This window comes from Perognathus longimembris, chromosome 7, assembly GCF_023159225.1.
Source record: "Perognathus longimembris pacificus isolate PPM17 chromosome 7, ASM2315922v1, whole genome shotgun sequence".
NCBI lineage: Eukaryota > Metazoa > Chordata > Mammalia > Rodentia > Heteromyidae > Perognathus > Perognathus longimembris.
In genome coordinates this window covers 42,688,692-42,706,029 of record NC_063167.1, presented here as the reverse complement: position 1 = coordinate 42,706,029, position 17,338 = coordinate 42,688,692, and the positions used below count along the sequence as shown (strand labels likewise).

At 43.2% G+C, this 17,338-nt stretch overlaps 1 protein-coding gene across 5 annotated transcripts in view; it reads right to left on the bottom strand.

Annotated features, from left to right (window-relative positions):
* The window catches only part of Patj (PATJ crumbs cell polarity complex component), a 304,043-nt gene that overhangs the window by 85,108 nt on the left and 201,597 nt on the right, over positions 1 to 17,338 (bottom strand). For 3 of the 5 annotated variants that reach the window (XM_048351442.1, XM_048351445.1, XM_048351443.1), the window contains 2 exons: positions 13,803 to 13,895; positions 2,398 to 2,472 (listed from right to left, as the gene is read on the bottom strand). In XM_048351442.1, coding sequence (XP_048207399.1) covers positions 2,398 to 2,472; positions 13,803 to 13,895 — 168 coding nt within the window. The remainder of the gene's footprint in view (positions 1 to 2,397; positions 2,473 to 13,802; positions 13,896 to 17,338) is intronic. The other 2 variants (XM_048351444.1, XM_048351447.1) reach the window with 1 other exon arrangement.

The window sequence follows — 17,338 nt, the reverse complement described above, 5'->3', positions numbered from 1 at the left end:
GGCAAGGCCTGGCAGTGGTTCAGCCCTTCTCTCCAGCCATGCATCATCTTGGCTACAGGCCAGCAGTTCGGGAATAAACTTTTCTCTCCTGCCTGAATACCACATGGTGTTCTCCTTTATCGGCTACCTACTTTAATAAACCTTACACTATATACTACAATATCTGGTGGTTAAATTAAAAAATTGCCTACAGGTTTGTTTTTTTTGTTGTTGTTAAACTAACCTTGGTGTGTGTGTGTGTGTAGTGTTTGTGTGTCGGTCCTGGGACTTGAATTCAGGGCTTGAGCACTGTCCCTGAGCTTTTTTGCTTAAGGTTAGTTCTCTACCATTTGTGTCACAGCTCCACTTCAAGCTTTTGGTGGTTAATAAAAGAGTCTCATGGATTTTCCTACCAGGGCTGGGTTTGATGTGATCTCAGCCTCCTGAGTAATTAGGATTATAGGCATGAGTCACCGGTACCTGGATAACTTTGGTTGTTTTTAAGGTGCTTTCTGCATCTTTTTATTTATTTTTTTTAGGTATGGTGCTAGAGATGAAGTTGCAGACATGCTGGTTCAGCACTAAACCAATTGGCCACACCTCCAGCCCTGAATGTGTTTGTTTTTATTTATGTTTTCAGCTTACAATTTTAGAGAATTTCAAAGACATTTTCTTTGCAAATGTTTGAAATGTCACATACTTTCTACAAGCTCTAGTTGTTTATAGTTCCTAAAATAGAAATAATTAGTGGTGCAAAAGTATACACTATTACATAGATATGTAAAACCAGAGTTACAGCTGGGTACTTGTGGCTCACACCTATAAACCTAGCTATTTAGGAGGCTCATATCTGAGGATTGAGGTTTGAAGCCTGCCAGGGTAAGTAAATCTATGAGCGAAAACCCAAAAGTGGAGGTGTAGTTGAAGTGGTAGAGTGTCAGCAGCTATCAAGAGCAAAAGGCCTCAAACTCAAGGCCCAGTATTGGTGTGCACGTGCACATGTGTGTGGGCACATACATCAAACAAATAAATATAACCCCCCAAATACAAACTTAAAAGCAAGGAAATATCAACAAAAGTACAAACATTTGACAAAAGTTTATAGCAACCTTGGTGTTAGAGACTAACTCAATACATGCCAGGCTGGAGTTCAACCACTGAGCTATTTCCCCAGATTGTATAGTTCTTTAAGAGAAGGGAAAGTCAAAATGCAAGAAACACTGACATTACTATTACTATTATATGTAGAATAAATAAACATACAATGAATAATATATATACATTAAATTATGAATGTATATATGTACACATTTTTTAGCTGGTCATGCTATATAGTCTCCGTTTACTAAATGCTGGGATTATAGGCATGTGCCTATGCACACAGCTGTATTTATATTTTTATACAACAAAAATTTTTGTGGGCTGGGAATGTGGCTTAGCGGTACAGTGCTTGCCTTGCATGCATTAAGCCCTGGATTTGATTCCTCAGTACCACATAAACAGAAAAAGCCGGAAATGGCACTGTGGCTCAAGTGGCAGAGTGCTAGTCTTGAGCAAAAAGAAGCCAGGGATAGTGCTCAGGCCCCAAGTCCAAGCCCAGGACTGGCAAAAAAACAAAACAAACAAAAAATTAGATCCCATTTGAATTTCTTTCCTTTTTTTTTGGCACTGGTCCTAGTTCTTGAACACAGGGCCTGGGTGCTGTCCCCTGAGCTTCTTTTTGTTTAAGGCGAGCGCTCTACCACTTGAACCACAGCTCTACTTCTGGCTTTTATGGTAGCTTCTTGGAGATAAGAGTCTCATGGACTTCCCTGCTCAAATTGGTTTCAAACCATAATCCTCAGATCTTAGCCTCCTAAATAGTTAGGATTACAGGCATAAGACACTAGTATGCAATCTTGACATTTTTATTTGTTTTTGTTTTTGTTGCCAGTCCTGGGGCATAGACTCAGGGCCTGAGCACTGTCCCTGGCTTCTTTTGCTCAAGGCTAGCACTCTACCTCTTGAGCCACAGCACCACTTCTGGCCTTTTCAATGTACGTGGTGCTGAGGAATCAAACCCAGGTCTTCATGTATACGAGGCGAGTACTTCACCGCTAGGCCATATTCCCAGCCTCTGTCTTGACATTTTTAATAGCATTGCATAAGACATTGTGCTCACAGCACACAAGTGTGAGGGGGTATTAGAGGTATCCTTCTAAACACCAGCTCAGAGTAGAGACATAGAAAGACCAACAGGATATTTCCATACCCCTGTGTTTAATTGGTGACAGGACAGTGGGTGGACTTTAGGCTTTAGACCCATTGGGAGTAATTGTGCAGTAATAAGGATTTGATTTTATTGCCACCACCTCCTCTCTTGGAGAGTTTCTACTGCACCCTGCCCTAGCAGAGCAGAACCTAAGTATGATGACCTACATGGTTAGTAGAATGTTCTGGTGGGTCCTCCTGATCTGTAATGCCTCCTTCACCAGCCTCCTGGGACAGGTCCTCCTGAAACACAAACAGCCTGTCAACACCAGTGCAGGGCTCCATCCCACTTCTCAACGTTGGCAGATAAGCATCATTTTTGTCACTCTATTACAAAATGACAAAATCCCATGCCTAAAAGTCCCACTCACCATCTGGACTGGCTTACAAATGAGCACAGGTCTGCCATTTCCCACATTTTCCAGCCCTTTCTGATTGCCCAGTGTTAGTCCCATTAGATAGGCTCTGATGGCCATTTTAGCCCATCTATTCTTCTGCTGCTACACCAGTATCTTTATGTCTGTGTTTATACTGAACAACAAGTATACTTTAGAATATTTTCCCCCAATATATTCAATTAAGGCCACGGCACACCTGCTAGGGCTAGTAATGTGAGAGAAAGGTTAAGTTGGTGCTGATTTGCACGGGGGGAGGAAGGTCCAGGTTCTAGATGTCCAGGCAGGGTCAGCTTATTATCTGAAATAAATAGTGTTGACAAATTGATCAGAACAAATTATATCTCTGTCTCCTACCATGTCTCTCCTCTTATTATGGCCTAAAGCCTCATCTGATGACTTTATTTAAGGCACGAGCTTCTGTTTCTGTGAGTGAATGAGGCAAGGAACAAGGAAAGACACTGATTTGGGTAGGAGAGGAGATGTGGTGACTCTGCTTCTTGGGATGTGGGTGAGGTGGGAAGGGGGATCACTTAAGTCATGGAATATTTGTTAGGAGTTTGCAAACACTCGGTATGATATTTAAGCTCTTCAAGCCTCTATTGCCTTATCTGGAAAATGTGTAAAAAAAAAGTAATCATGTCATAGGGATGCTAAAAGAATTAAATGAAGCAATATATGCAGTTGGCAGGGTACCCAGCAAAAAATGTTTACTAAAGATGCTTACAGTGATAGTTAATGGAATCAAGCTGAGCTAACCCATGTCCCTAAAGCACCATTGGGCTGAATCAGCCAGAAAATTAAGCTGGACAGAACATCTCTTTCAGTTACTCTTTTTGGGCATATTTACATACACATTCTTCAATAGGATCCCCTCAGATTGGTAATCATGTAATGCAGAATCATCATGTTATACTCAATGGCCCATTTTCAGATGAGGTTAAAACTGCCTCCAGCCCTCAGTTCTGTACTGGTTTACAACCTGAGAGATTTAACCCCAGCACAGAAGCCAAGGCTGAGGCCTACATCCCCTGAATGACTGCATTATCCTTAGCTGTCTAATTCCTGATCCTTTTTATTTATTTTATTTTTTATTTCTTTTGTTTTTTGCCAGTCCTGGGCCTTGGACTCAGGGCCTGAGCACTGTCCCTGGCTTCTTTTTGCTCAAGGCTAGCACTCTGCCACTTGAGCCACAGTGCCAATTCTGGCCGTTTTCTATATATGTGGTACTGGGGAATCGAACCCAGGGCTTCAAGTATATGAGTAAAGCACTCTTGCCACTAGGCCATGTTCCCAGCCCCCGCCTTTTTTTTTTTTAAAAATAGCCAGCCTTCGCTCACTCATTTAGCTGCTCTTTAAAGTCCCCTTTGTAGGAGAAAGATCTTATAATCCATCTCCTATCCCCCTAACTCAAGTCTTAAAAATGAACTCATAAACCATCCTATCCCATGATTCTCCTCTGAGTGCTTTGGTTGTTGGCGTCTCTTTCACAGCATGATCAACTTTTTTTCCCTTTTTTTTTGCCAGTCCAGGGCCTTGAACTCTGGGCCTGGGCACTGTACTAAGCTCCTTTTGCTCAAGGTTAGTACTCTACCACTTGAGCTACAGCACCATTTCCAGCTTTTTCTATGATTAATTGGGGACAAGAGTCTTGCAGACTTTCCTGCCCCATCTGGCTTTGAACTGTGATCCTCAGATCTCAGCCTCCAGAATAGTTAGGATTATAGGTGTGAGGCACTGGCACCCAGCCAAATTCTTTTTTCTTCTGTATTTGAGACAGGACTTCACTAACCTAGGCTGTCCTTGAAATCAAGATCTTCCTGCATCAGCCTCGTACATTCTAAAATTTGCATGGCATCTCATGAAACAAACCGTGTAACACATAGGTTGGCATTATGTCATAGGTCTCAATGTCTTGCATGTCAGAGCAATGCCTGGCCAAAAGAAGGTGCTCCCAAAACGGAGACCAAGGCAACACTGGACTCATCCAAGATGAGATATGATAATAAGACTGTTTATCCTACATCCCCCAAAGCTGCTTGACTCCTGTTCTCCCAAGCCGAGTAATTAGAACATTCCATCTTTCTGGCCACACTCACTGGCCCACGGGTAGCTAATGATAGACAAGAATATCTTGCAACTTTTCCAACGTGGACACAAGGGAAGACAGTCAGCCAGCCCCTTGCTGGCAGAGGTGTAGGAGCCTCCATCAGTGCATGCACCATGCTGAAGAAGCAGATCTGTAGCACAGGACAATCCCACATAAGCAGAGCAGCCCCTGCCAGCTCAGGGCTCCGTTTCCAACTATCTCTGAAGCGGAGTGCCAATTCTGCCCTTCCAGTAGTTAGGTGGTTTTGGAGGGCAGTTAGAAGGGGACGGGACACCTGTTAGTCTTTCAGTACATTTCTTCTTTCATCTAAGTAAAGTCAAAGTGAGGTTCTGTCACTTGCCACCAAGAAAATCCCAATTCAAACAGGATGGAGCCCATCTCTCTCTGAAAAGACTTGTCAGGATAACAGACTCAAATGCACCCAACTGAAGATGCAGGCAGTGAGCTGGGTAAAAAACCACTAGAGATCAGGCCTGTCAGACAATCAATGAACACAAATGACTACTGCGGACTTTGGCTTCTGCTCTGTAGTCTTCAAACTAAAAAAAGAAAAGAAAAAGAAAGAAAAAGATAATCTTTGTCCAGCCAGTCCTAGACTGGTTGTTCCTACTCATCTTGTTGCCCCAGATCAATTAAGACTGCCTTAGCAAGGGCACTTCCATACTTATGAACACCAAGAATTACTTGTTGTCTTGACCAGGGTAGCCTCTAACATTTGGACTCAAGTGATCCTCCCATGGCAGCCTCCCAAGAAGCTGGGAATCTAAGGAAGCTACTGTATCCAGGTAAAAATCGCTTCTTTAAAGCTGGACTTGAATCCTAGCTCTAATGCTTAAGATAAATGCATTCATTATACGAATTATATGTACATACACATATTGGTATATTGGTGTAGGCAATGGGTTTTGAACTCAGGGTCTCATACTCTTGATTGGCTTTTTTGCTCAAGCCTGGTGTCCTACCACTTGAACCACATCTCCACTTCCAGCTTTTTGCTGGTTATTTGGATAAGAATTTCTTAGATTTGTCTGCTCTGGCTGACTTCTAACATCAGTCCTCAGATCACAGCCTCCTAAGTATCTAGGATTATAGACGGGAGCCACCAATGGCTAGCCCTAATGTATTATCTATAACATATATTTAGGATTGATCTTATATAAAGTATAAACTAGGATGGTGCACAGTCAGCTACTATTGGTATCAGAACTTCTACAAGCTCCATGAAGGTAGAGACTGGCTCGTTCTCTGTGCAAGCATCATGGTTAGCACCATGCCTAGGACACAACAGAGCTTTAATATCAACTGGCTTAATATCTGAAAGAGATGGTGAGTTTTAAGCTCCCCTTGGAAGATGCTGCAATCAACCCAGGTCTGAATATGATTCAAAGAAATAATTATTTAAACAAGCTGTTCTATAACTGCTAAGCCCTTAGTACTCAGAGGACTGTGTTAAGCAGTGCTGATTTTCAAGATGCCTGGGATCTAGATAGTACCTCAAGAAAGCCCAAGTTCTGTGCTTTGAAGTCATTTTGCTTCCTTGACACCTGAGTGCTAATAAGTAAGATGCTAAGACTACTTCCTACCTTAAGAAAAAAAAATCTGATAGCAAGCTATTCCTTATAGGCAAGCTAAATTTCAGCTGAATAACAAGTCTACCTCAGTGGACCATTACAGGGTTGGGTGTGAAGGTGAACTATCAAGCCTCAGAGATGTGAACCTGTGTTCAAATGTGCACTTGTATTTCTGCTGCCCTGGTAGTCGAGATTGCTTTTGTTTGTTGTTACTCTACCTCTCTGTTATCTTTACACTCTGCAGAGGGGAAGAGAATGGAGGAATAAGTCAAAAGCTTTTCTCATGCAATTTCACAAAGGACATAGATTTGATCATAAATCTACTGTCTTTTTTTTATGATCAGGAAAGGGAAATTGATTGTCAAGGCAAATCTCAAGAGGTTTCCAGAAATGGAAGATATAAAGAACAATGAGCTGTGAAAAATGCCACATATTTGAATGCACTTGAACTCTGCCATTGTCAATTTGCATACTGTCACCAAAGACAGGCTGTGCTGACTTCCACAGTTTCCTGCTCGTTACCCGGACTTCCCCCACCCTCTCTGTAGATGCTGCCTTGATCATGGGTCTGAATCAGAACATAGAACTCAGTGACAGCTGCTTCCAATAGTCAAACCAGAAACCCAGCAGCTCTTGGTGGAGTGCAAATGGAGGGTAAAAGTAGATTTTAAACACACAGTTCAGGTCCTCGTTTTTAAAAATGAACAGGATTTTATGTTTGGGAATACCATCCTGGAAAGAAACTCTAATAAGCCTATTTAACATTAGAAAAAATATTAAACTATTTTTAAAATCAAATGTGAGTGCCTACCCCCCCCCCCAAAAAAAAACAAACCAATAGTGGGCTGGAAATGTGGCTTAGTGGTAGAGTGCTTGTCTAGCGTGCATGAAGCCCTGGGTTCAATTCCTCAGTACCACATAAACAGAAAAGGCCAGAAGTGGAGCTGTGGCTTATGTGGTAGAGTTCTAGTCTTGAGCAAAAGAAGCTAAGGGACAGTGCCCAAGCCCTGAGTTCAAGCCCCAGGACTGGCAAAAACAAAACAAAACAAAAAAACCCCAATAGTTTCTAATAAGCCCAGCAGTTAAAACTGACAGATTAAGTCTGTATCAGAAATCACATGCTGTATTACTCTCATAAAAATAAAAATCCCAAACTGAATTCACTTTCTCTTCTCTGTTTATTCCTTCTCCTTCTCCTCTTCTCCTTTTTAATTATTAACAATGTCTGATTTCTCTCTTGCCTGCTTTCACCTAATCATTTGTACATTCTCTTGATTCTAGGAACACAACATGAAACAAAGGTGATTTCCCCCCCCAATTGTTTTGTTTTATTTTGTTTTGTTTTTGTGCAGTGAAAGTGATAGGAATGTATGTTAGGAAAGGAATTCATTTTCATCAGCGCCTAAAGCAGGTCATCTTCAGAGTGAGGTTGACAATGATTTCAGATGGGGAATTGATGGAGATGGAGAAATACACTATGCTTGGATCCTAAAAAGCAAATGCTCAATACATGCTGGGTGGTCTTGTTGCTGGTTCTGGTTTTGTGGAGAAGATACAAGTGCTCACTAGAGTGACAGGTCCCTGTGGAAGAGAATCAAATATACAAACTGTTCCTGTCTTACAGATTTCCACAAATGGACAGAAGTCAAATCTTCCCACACATATGCTCATTTTTCAGCTTCTTTTCCCAGTCATTTGTCCGGGCCATACCTTACAACTGTTCCTGCCTTGTTTCACTCTCTCTGACTTAGACATCACATAAGTGTGGTGTCCTATCAATGATAACTCCTCTGAATGTGGATTGAAAGCTAAACAGCACTGGTTACATCGTCGGAACCTTCCAAAACGAGCATTAGCCCAGGGCTTGGCCAGCAGCCCAGGAGCACCCTGCTAGAAGCGGCCTGAGCAGATGTGCCCCTTGTTCTCTCCTCGTTGTGTGCGGCTGCTTAGCAACGGTGCAGTGTGCATGTCAAGCGACACTTGTCACAAGTCTTCTTTCCATGTAGCAGCCGCCGGAACATTTTTGATATTTTTCACAGTTTTTCAGAATTGTTTGATTTTTTTTTCACACTGTCAGTGGCATTTGTCTTCACCATTGTCTTTCATTGTAAAAATATCCTTTAGACCCCTTTTGTCCCCAAAACAGAAAATGAGAATATCCTAGACATCTCAGAGTAGAATTCAACTGGTAGTTCCTTTGTGGAGATTTTCAGATTTGCAGGGCAGCAAGATGTCTGGGGATGACTTCTCACCAACGTACATGAGCTGTGACATGGAAATTCACAGCAGCTGTCAGGCATGTGCCACACTGTTCCCACCAGTGTCTTAGGGAACTCCTCACTCTCTACCTTGAAATGTGTGGTGGATCAAGGTCCATGGAAAATGTGCAAATCTGCATCCTTGAAAGGCCAGGCTCCCATGTGGTTAACAATGCTGCATGTGCAAATGGCCTGGTGGACCCCCCTTCCCAGGTGAAGAAGGCTGTCCGATAGAACTTGCTTACTTGAAAGACTGCCCAGCTGTAGTTCCTGCCTCTGCCACTCACCAGCTATCTGGCTTGGCATGTACCTATACTCTCTGTCTACACTTCTTCATCCAATATGGAGAAGGAAAGCCGGGCACCAGTGACTCATGCCTGTAATCCTAGCTAATCAGGAGATTGAGATCTGAGGATTGTGGTTCAAAGCCAGTCTGGGCAAGAAAGTCTCTGAGACTCTTATCTCCAATTTACCACCAAAAAGTTGGAAGGGGGAGCTATGGGTAGTCATTAGCAAAAAGCTAAAGGACAGCAACCAGGCCTTGAGTTCAAGCCTTGATACTGGCATGAAAAACAAAAATAAAACAAAAAGGAAGATGGCTACCTGTCTGCTATGCAGCTCGAGAATGAGTTCTTTACGTGATACTCAGCACAGCACATGCCTGCAGTGGGGCTTAGGTAATGGCAGCTAGCATCCATACCAGACTTTGCTTAATGTAAAATCTAGATGTGTCAGGACTGTCATACTATGGTATGTATTTCTTGGAACTGTGATGTGTCAAGTTTAGGAGTGTAAAGATGCATGAGCTATCTTTCTTGTCCAGGAGCATGTCACATTCCATTGAACACACACATCACACACCACTTGTCAGCTGTCAGAGCCAGCCGCAGATGTGTTTCCTTTAGCCTACACATGTTCTAGAGATTTTTGAGCTGTGTTTCATAAATAAGAGCCTTTAAAAAAAGATCCTGGTTTCTATTTTCCAGTGAGAATGGACATGTTCATTTCTATGGGGACGTGTTTTCATTTTGCTTGTATCTATACACCAGGAGGGAAAGTGGGTCACATGGTAACTATGCGTAATATTTTGAGAAACTGAGAACAAGTTTCCCACAGCCTTTTGCAATCCTGTCAACACTGTAGGAGAGCTCCTAGCCCTGCCCCGCGCTGTCAGCACTTGTTACTACCTGTCACTGATTACAACAGGAAGCGGGATCTCACTGTAGTCTCATGCGATTACTCTCATGGCAAAGATGTTTACTGTGCTATGGGCCATCTTATACTGTTAGAAACTATGATCATCTTTGCTACACCCCCCGTACCTTTTTGTGATAGTCTAGGCTTCAACTCAAGGGCTGGGTGCTGTCCCTGAGGGGCCCTCCCCCCAAGTCCTGGTGCATTAATTCAGGGCCTGGGCACTGTCCCTGAGCTTCTTTTGCTCAAGGCTAGCACTCTACCACTTGGGCCCAAGCACAACTTCAGGCCTTTTTTGTTTATGTGGTACTGAGGAATTGAACCCAGGGCTTCATGCATGCTAGGCAAGCACTCTACCACTAAGCCACATTCCCAGCCACTGTCTCTGATCTTTTTTTTTGCTCATAGCTGACTGTCTACCACTTGAGCCACAGTTCCCCTTACAGCTTTTGGGTGGTGAACTGGGAGATCAGAGTCTCATGGTCTTTTTCTGACCGGGTTGACATTGAACTGCAATCTTCAGATCTTTACCTCCTGAGGAGCTAGGATTACAAGAGTATGCTACCGGTGCCTGGCCATCTTTGCCCATGTTTAACTTAGATTCTTTACCTTTTAACTGCTTTGTCATGATCTGGTCACTTTTAAATGATCTTACTAATAGTGACTACAACTGTATGGAGAAGGAGATGGTCAAGAACAAGAGAAAAGGGAAAACTGGCTTTACATCAAAGCGGAAAACCAAGGACTCAGGCAGGGTCAGAGATGGAAAGGAAGCTGCCAAGACAGAGGAGGCATTTACAAAGCAACAGTGCTCCCTGTTGCTTCCCACTTCACCCTTGAGCTTCTAAAGGCAGCAGACTAAGGTGAGTACAGTCTCTGCCCATTTCAAGCCCTAGAAGCAGTCTTAATGGTGTACACCCATAATTCCAGCACTTAGGAGGCTGAGGTAAAATTCCAAGTTCAAAGCCAGCCTGGGCTACAAGAATCTGTCTCAACACAGATGACAGACAGGTGCACACACGCACACGCACACGCACACGCACACACACACACACACACACAGCTCTGCTTTCCTACTCACTGCTGAATCTCCTGCACACAATATGTTTGACACATTAGAGGTACTTGATTCATAATTATTGTTTGAGTAACTAGATTACCTAATGATATTTCCTCCATTTGAAGGATGTCCATGTAAGCTTCATGGGTGAGAGAGATGGGCTTTGGAGACAAAGAAGTGAGTTTGAGCCCTGGCCATGTATGTTACCCACCAGCTGTGGAGTGGGTCTCAGCAAGGGCATTTCCCACCCCCTAACTCAGTTCCTTATCAATAAAGTAGGCTACTACTACATACATTATCAAGAAAAACAACAAAAATGCCTCCCATGGGCTAACTTCTAGACACATTCCAGTTTCCTACATGTCATGAAATGTCTCTTTGAAGGTCTATACTTAATTATGAATGTAAAAGGTAAATAGATAAATTTACCTTTAGTTATTTAGAGGCTATAATTTTCTGCATTAGAACTTGACTTAAACAAAAAGAGATGCTCAGTGCCAAGTTCAGATCCCAGGGTGAGCTTCTCATTGCTACTAGACCACGGTTGTGCTTCTGGGTTGGGGCCTCCCGATGGTTACAGTGCCGCTTACAGCCCAGAGCCAGCCTCACTGCTGATTTTAGCAACTCACTGAAGGTCTCAGGGCCTCTGTTTCCTTTCTGTGACACGCTGAGGATCCCTTCACAGGGGAGCTCACAATAACGCCTGCCACACATCCAGCCCATGGTACCTGTTAGGATTTGATCTCAATATTAATTTTAAGTGGCCACTTGACTCTTTTAAGGGAAATCCCAAGAGTTACCAGAACACTATGTCTGGGTCTTTCTGACAAAGTGTTTGCAGAAATGACACATCTGAATTAGTGGAGTAATGAAGATATGATTTGCCTACACAGGCAGCACCAATTACCTGTGGGCCTCCATAGAGAGCAGGGCAGAGGAGTCTCTCTCTCTCTCTCTCTCTCTCTCTCTCTCTCTCTCTCTCCTGGAACAGGGTCACCATCGTCGGCCCTTGGACACAGAACCCCCAATTCTCCAGACTTTGGACTGAAGGACTTACATTCTTTCCCCACTCTTCCACCCATTTTGAGGCCTCTACCCTTAATACTTCCCCATGCAAATGGCACATTGTGGAACTTTTCAGCCTCCAGAATCACTTGAGCCAAGTCCCCTAACAAATAATATACTGGAACTTCCATTTGAGGGTTAAAATTTGAGAAATTCATAGCTCCAATTAACCAGGGAAAAGCCAGAAGTACAGGTGTGGCTTATGTAGTAAAGTGCCAGACTTAAGCAAAAAGTTAAGGGAGAGTATGAGGCCCTGAGTTTAAGGCCCAGTACTGGCAAAAAAAAAAAAAAAGAATCAGTTTTCCATGTTATACTTTAATGATTCATTCAGTAGAGCTAATTCTTTTATGGCTAACCCATAATGCTTTCAACAGAATTACAATCACATCACTACAAAACATCTCTATTTTTTTTCCTTAGGCTAGCACTCTACCACTTGAGCCACAGCACTGCTTCTGGCTTTTTTGGAGTAGTTTATTGGAAATAAGAGTCTTACAGACTTTCCTATCCAGGCTGGTTTTGAACTTTGATCCTCAAATCTCATCCTTCTGAGAAGCTAGGATTATATGTGTGAGCCACCATGCCCAGCTTAAAACAACTTACTTTTAAACAGTGATTGAAGTATCTACTGAATGTTCTGATAGCACTTAATAGTTATCAACTTTTGTAATTCTTACAACATTCTTTTGGTATCACCCCCCCATTCCATTTTACATAGGAAGAGACTGAGGCACAGAAAGGTCATTTCCTATGTTCTTAGAACTGGGATTTGACTCCAAGTAGCCTGGTTCTAGTGTTTGCATGGACAGTAATTTAGTTCTGCTGACTCAAAAGAGAATATTATATTGGGCGCTGTGAGCTACTCAGGAGGCTGAGATCTGAGGATTGCAGTTCGAAGCCAGCCCAGGGATAAAAGTCTGTGAGACTTTTATCTTCAATTAATCATCACAAGTCTGGAAGGGGAGCTGTGGTTCAAGTATTACAGTGCCAGTCTGGAGTGAAAAAGTCAAGGGAGAGAGCAAGGCCTTGAGTTCAAATGCCAGTAGTGGCACATTAAAAAAAAAAAGAGTATGTTATATAAACATAGATATTCTCAGCATTATACAAACATTAAGTAAAAATAATTAAAACAATTATTTTAATTAAAATAATTATTTTAAGGACTCATGAGCTTCTATATCAGTAAGCATTGAGGACTGTGTCCCAGCTCTCATTTCAAGGTTTGTGATTATCCATGGAGAAAAATAAGGTCTCATCTACATATCTAGGCAAATAATTTCTGTCCTGTGTTCTACATAGAATTATTTAAGTGATAAGATTGAATAAGATTATGAACTAACTAAGCGCCATTTAAAAAATAACGGTGATATTAAAAAAATGAATGGATCTGGATGTCACATGAAGTTTTGTCCTCCAAATTGAAGAGCTCTATACAAATGTTTTTCTTTAAGTTCTTATAATGGGCTTAAAAATAGTCCTCACAGGCTCTCACCTAGACTTCTGAAATAGATTCCAGATGCCTCCCTGCCTCCACTCTCTCACAATCACAGCTCATTTTCACAAACCATCATGTGAACCACAAACAAGTTATTTTTCTCCATAGCAGTATTTGAGAGAAGGAGTCCCTCTCATGATGGTATTATAAATCCCTTGGCTACGGATGTAGAGGGCTACTGACCATAGCCAAGCCCAAGTGAAAGGTGGAAATAGGACCAAGTATGATTGTTTCACACACCACCCAAGTGTCTAGGGAAGATGCTTAGTATTCCACTGAGCCATCTTGCTACATGCAAAACTTCTCCTGGCTCAGAGGTCCAGATGCCCAAGGAAGCAAAGCTAACAAGTGATCTTCCCTAGGGTCATACAAAATCTAAATAACACAACTCAAGAGCCCAGAAGGAAGACATGCAGAGTTCTCACCAGTGGGGAGCTCTCACTTCCAGGCACTGGTTGGATACCAACTTCCAGACCACCATCTTCCTCACTACTGACAGGCTCAGGGCCACTCTGCTCCTGTAGGACATGAAAGAAAACAGCACCCATATCATTCTCCACCCACTCCACCCCAAACTGTGCACACAGGCGCAACACAGCCGCTGCTTTTCATGTTGTAGTGGATGTGGTTTCTGCAGAGGCCATTCCCTCTATGGTCATTGTTGTTCTTGTCTATTTACTTTGGGTATGTGTGTACATCAGTTCTGGACCTAGACACTGTCTTTTAGCTATTTTGCTCAAGGCTGGCACTCTACCACTTGAGTTACACTCCCACTTCTGGCTTTTGGTGGTTCATTGGAGACAGGAGTCTCACAGACTTGACTTTCCTGTCTGGGCTGGCCTTGATTCTCAGATCTCCCTCCTGAGTAGCTGGATTATAGGTGTGAGCCACTGGCACTTGACTAGTGACTTTTATTTTTTGTCAGTTCTGGGGTTTGAACTCAGAGCCTGGGCCCTGTCCTTGAGCTTCTTTTGCTTTAGTCTAGCACTCTACCATTTGAGCCACAGTGCCACTTCTGGCCTTTTCTGTTTATGTGGTGCTGAGGAATCAAACCCAGGGCTTCATGCATGCTAGGCAAGCACTCTAGCACTAAGCCACATTCTCAGCTTGCTTGGCATAGGCAAGCCACTTATCAAACAAGGGGTTGAACTATGCATGAGGTATTTATTTCCTTGATAATTTTTTCCTAACCAATACTAAAAAGTATAATTAATGTAAATGAGTTATGTTGTAATAATGAGGCTTATTAAAATTCTAAAAATCATTATGCATATATTCAATTTAATTAGGACATACTAATCGTTGAGATTAATTAACCAGAACTTTCTTCTTCTTTTTTTTAAAGTAGCATGACTTTATAATTAGTCAGATTTGGCCCAAAAGCAAACTTTGCCATGGAGTCACATGATTTGGGGCAGAGTACTTTCTACATCTAAGAATAAGCTGTAGGTGGTAGTGCATGCCTTTAGTCCCAACCGTCACGAAGCTGAGGTGAGATGATTGCCTGAGAGTTTGAGACCTGCCTGCAGAGTACATGAGCCACTACCATCTGGCTTACTTTCTTCTTTTCTTTTCTTTTTAGAAAGTCCTGGGCCATGAACTCAGGGCCTGAGCACTGTCCCTGGCTTCTTTTTGCTCAAGGCTAGCACTCTATCTCTTGAGCCACTGCGCTACTTCTGACCATTTTCTATGTATGTGGTGCTGAGGAATCGAACCCAGGGCTTCATGTATTCGAGGCACACACTCTTGCCACTAGGCCATATTCCCAGCCCTTCTTTTATTTTTTCATTCAGTGGTCCTAGGGCTTGACCTCTCACCCGGGAGCTGTCCTTGAGTTCCTTTTTGCTCAAAGCTAGTACTCTACTGCTTGAGGTACAGAACCACTAATAGCTTTTTCTGTGATTAATTGGAGATAAGAGTGTCATGGCCTTTCCTGCCCAGGCTGGCTTTGAACCATGATCCTCAGAATAGTGGAGTAATATCATCTTCGAGTAGCTAAGACTGATATCATGAGCTACCAGTGCCCAGCGTTGTTGTTGTTGTTTGTTACAGTCTCATAGTATAGCTCAGGCTGACCTCATACTTGAAGTCCTCCTTCCTTAGCCTCCCAAGTGTTAGGATTCCAACTGGCAACATAGGAAGTTTGTTTACATCAGGATCACTATAAAGTTGTGACGTGCTATAAGGTCATGATGGCTATATCAGCAGGTAACAGGAATTTTCCCCTCCCTTATTATTGTGTCGAATCACAATTGGTGGAAGCATTGCTATGACACACATGACTACTCAGATTTCTTTCTTTTTTTTTTTTTTTTTGGCCAGTCCTGGGGCTTGGACTCAGGGCCTGAGCATTGTCCCTGGCTTCTTCTTGCTCAAGGCTAGCACTCTACCACTTGAGCCACAGCGCCACTTCTGGCCGTTTTCTGTATATGTGGTGCTGGGGAATTGAACCCAGGGCCTCATGTATACGAGGCAAGCACTCTTGCCACTAGGCCATATCCCTAGCCCTCTTTTTTTTTTTTTTTTTTTAATACAGGATCTGAGTGTGCACATCCTTCTGAGCTGGGCATTGATGGTACATTAACAGTAATCCTAGCTACTCAGAAGGCTGAGATCAGAGGATTGCTGTTCAAAGCCAGCCTGGGCAGGAAAGTTCATGAGACTCTTATCTCCAATTAACTGCCAGAAAACTGGAAGTAGAACTGTGGCTTAAAGTGGTAGAGTGCTAGCTTCGAGTAAAAAAGCTCAGGGACAGTGCCTAAGCCCTGAGTTCAAGGCCTATGACAGAGGGGGAAAAAAAGTTAGAGATGGAACCCATGGCCACAATCTTGCCAGGCAAGTACTACTACTGAGCTACATTGCATCTCGAAGGGTAAGTTGTTGTTTTGGGGTCAGTTGTGGGGCTTGAACTCAGGGTCTGGGCACTGTACCAGAGCCACAGTGCCACTTCCAGTTAGTTTTGTTTTTTTTTTCACTTCGTCCCAGGAAACAGCAGATGACACTCATGTGTGCATGCATGTGTGTGTCTATCTGTCCATCTGCCTCCCCTTTTATTTGTTACACAAACACGTCCCTTCTTCCTCTAAAGTCATCTAACATTTGATCTGAACGTCTTCAGTCACTTTCCCATCATTTCTTGGCATCCCAATTATGTGTGTACAGAACTGATCCCCCTCAGGAAGAGGAGACGCCACTGAGCTCTACATCATGCCTCATCCATTCCCATCACCTGACCCACACTTATATTCATTTTTGTATTTCTTCTCGGTCTTTCTTGCTTCAGAATCCATGCTTCTTCCCTGCATGACGTTCCAAACCCTTCCAGATTGTCTCTTGTGTTTTTAGCCCGATAGGACACTGTTTAGAAAGGTGTGAAGTCCAAAGGCAGATGGAGGAGACCCAGGCAGAAAGGAAGCTTAGCGAGGAGCCCTTCACTCTCTGGGAGAGCTAAGGTTGCTAAGAGGGGTTTTGTGCTGAAATGAGGTACAGAACAACACCTTGGATTCTGTTCTGAGGACAGAACAGCTCACGCAGCAAGGAGCCTTCAAAACACCCCACAAGCCAAGAGCTTGGGGATAGGATGGGAACCAGGTCAGCATGGCAGCCAAGGCCCCAGTGTCTCCCAGTGGCTTGAGGACCAGCTGGTGGGTAGACAGTGGCACTGACGCCCAAGATGACTCAGCATGGGTAATCTGGTTGGCTCATTTTCCCTTCCAATCCTGCTGATCTTCAAGCCACCCGAGTCCATGGGAGCTGAAAGTGGAGCTGTGGCTCAAGTGATAGAGCACTAGCCTTGAGTTAAAAAACCCAGGGAGAGCACCCAGGCCCTGAGTTCAAGCCCCAGGAATCCCGTCCCCCCGCCCCCCCCCCACACATAGTTTTTGTTATGTTTAAAATAAACCTTCTGTTGCCTCAAAGCATGCTATCCTCATATTTCCCAAATCCAATTCTCAGTTGGAAA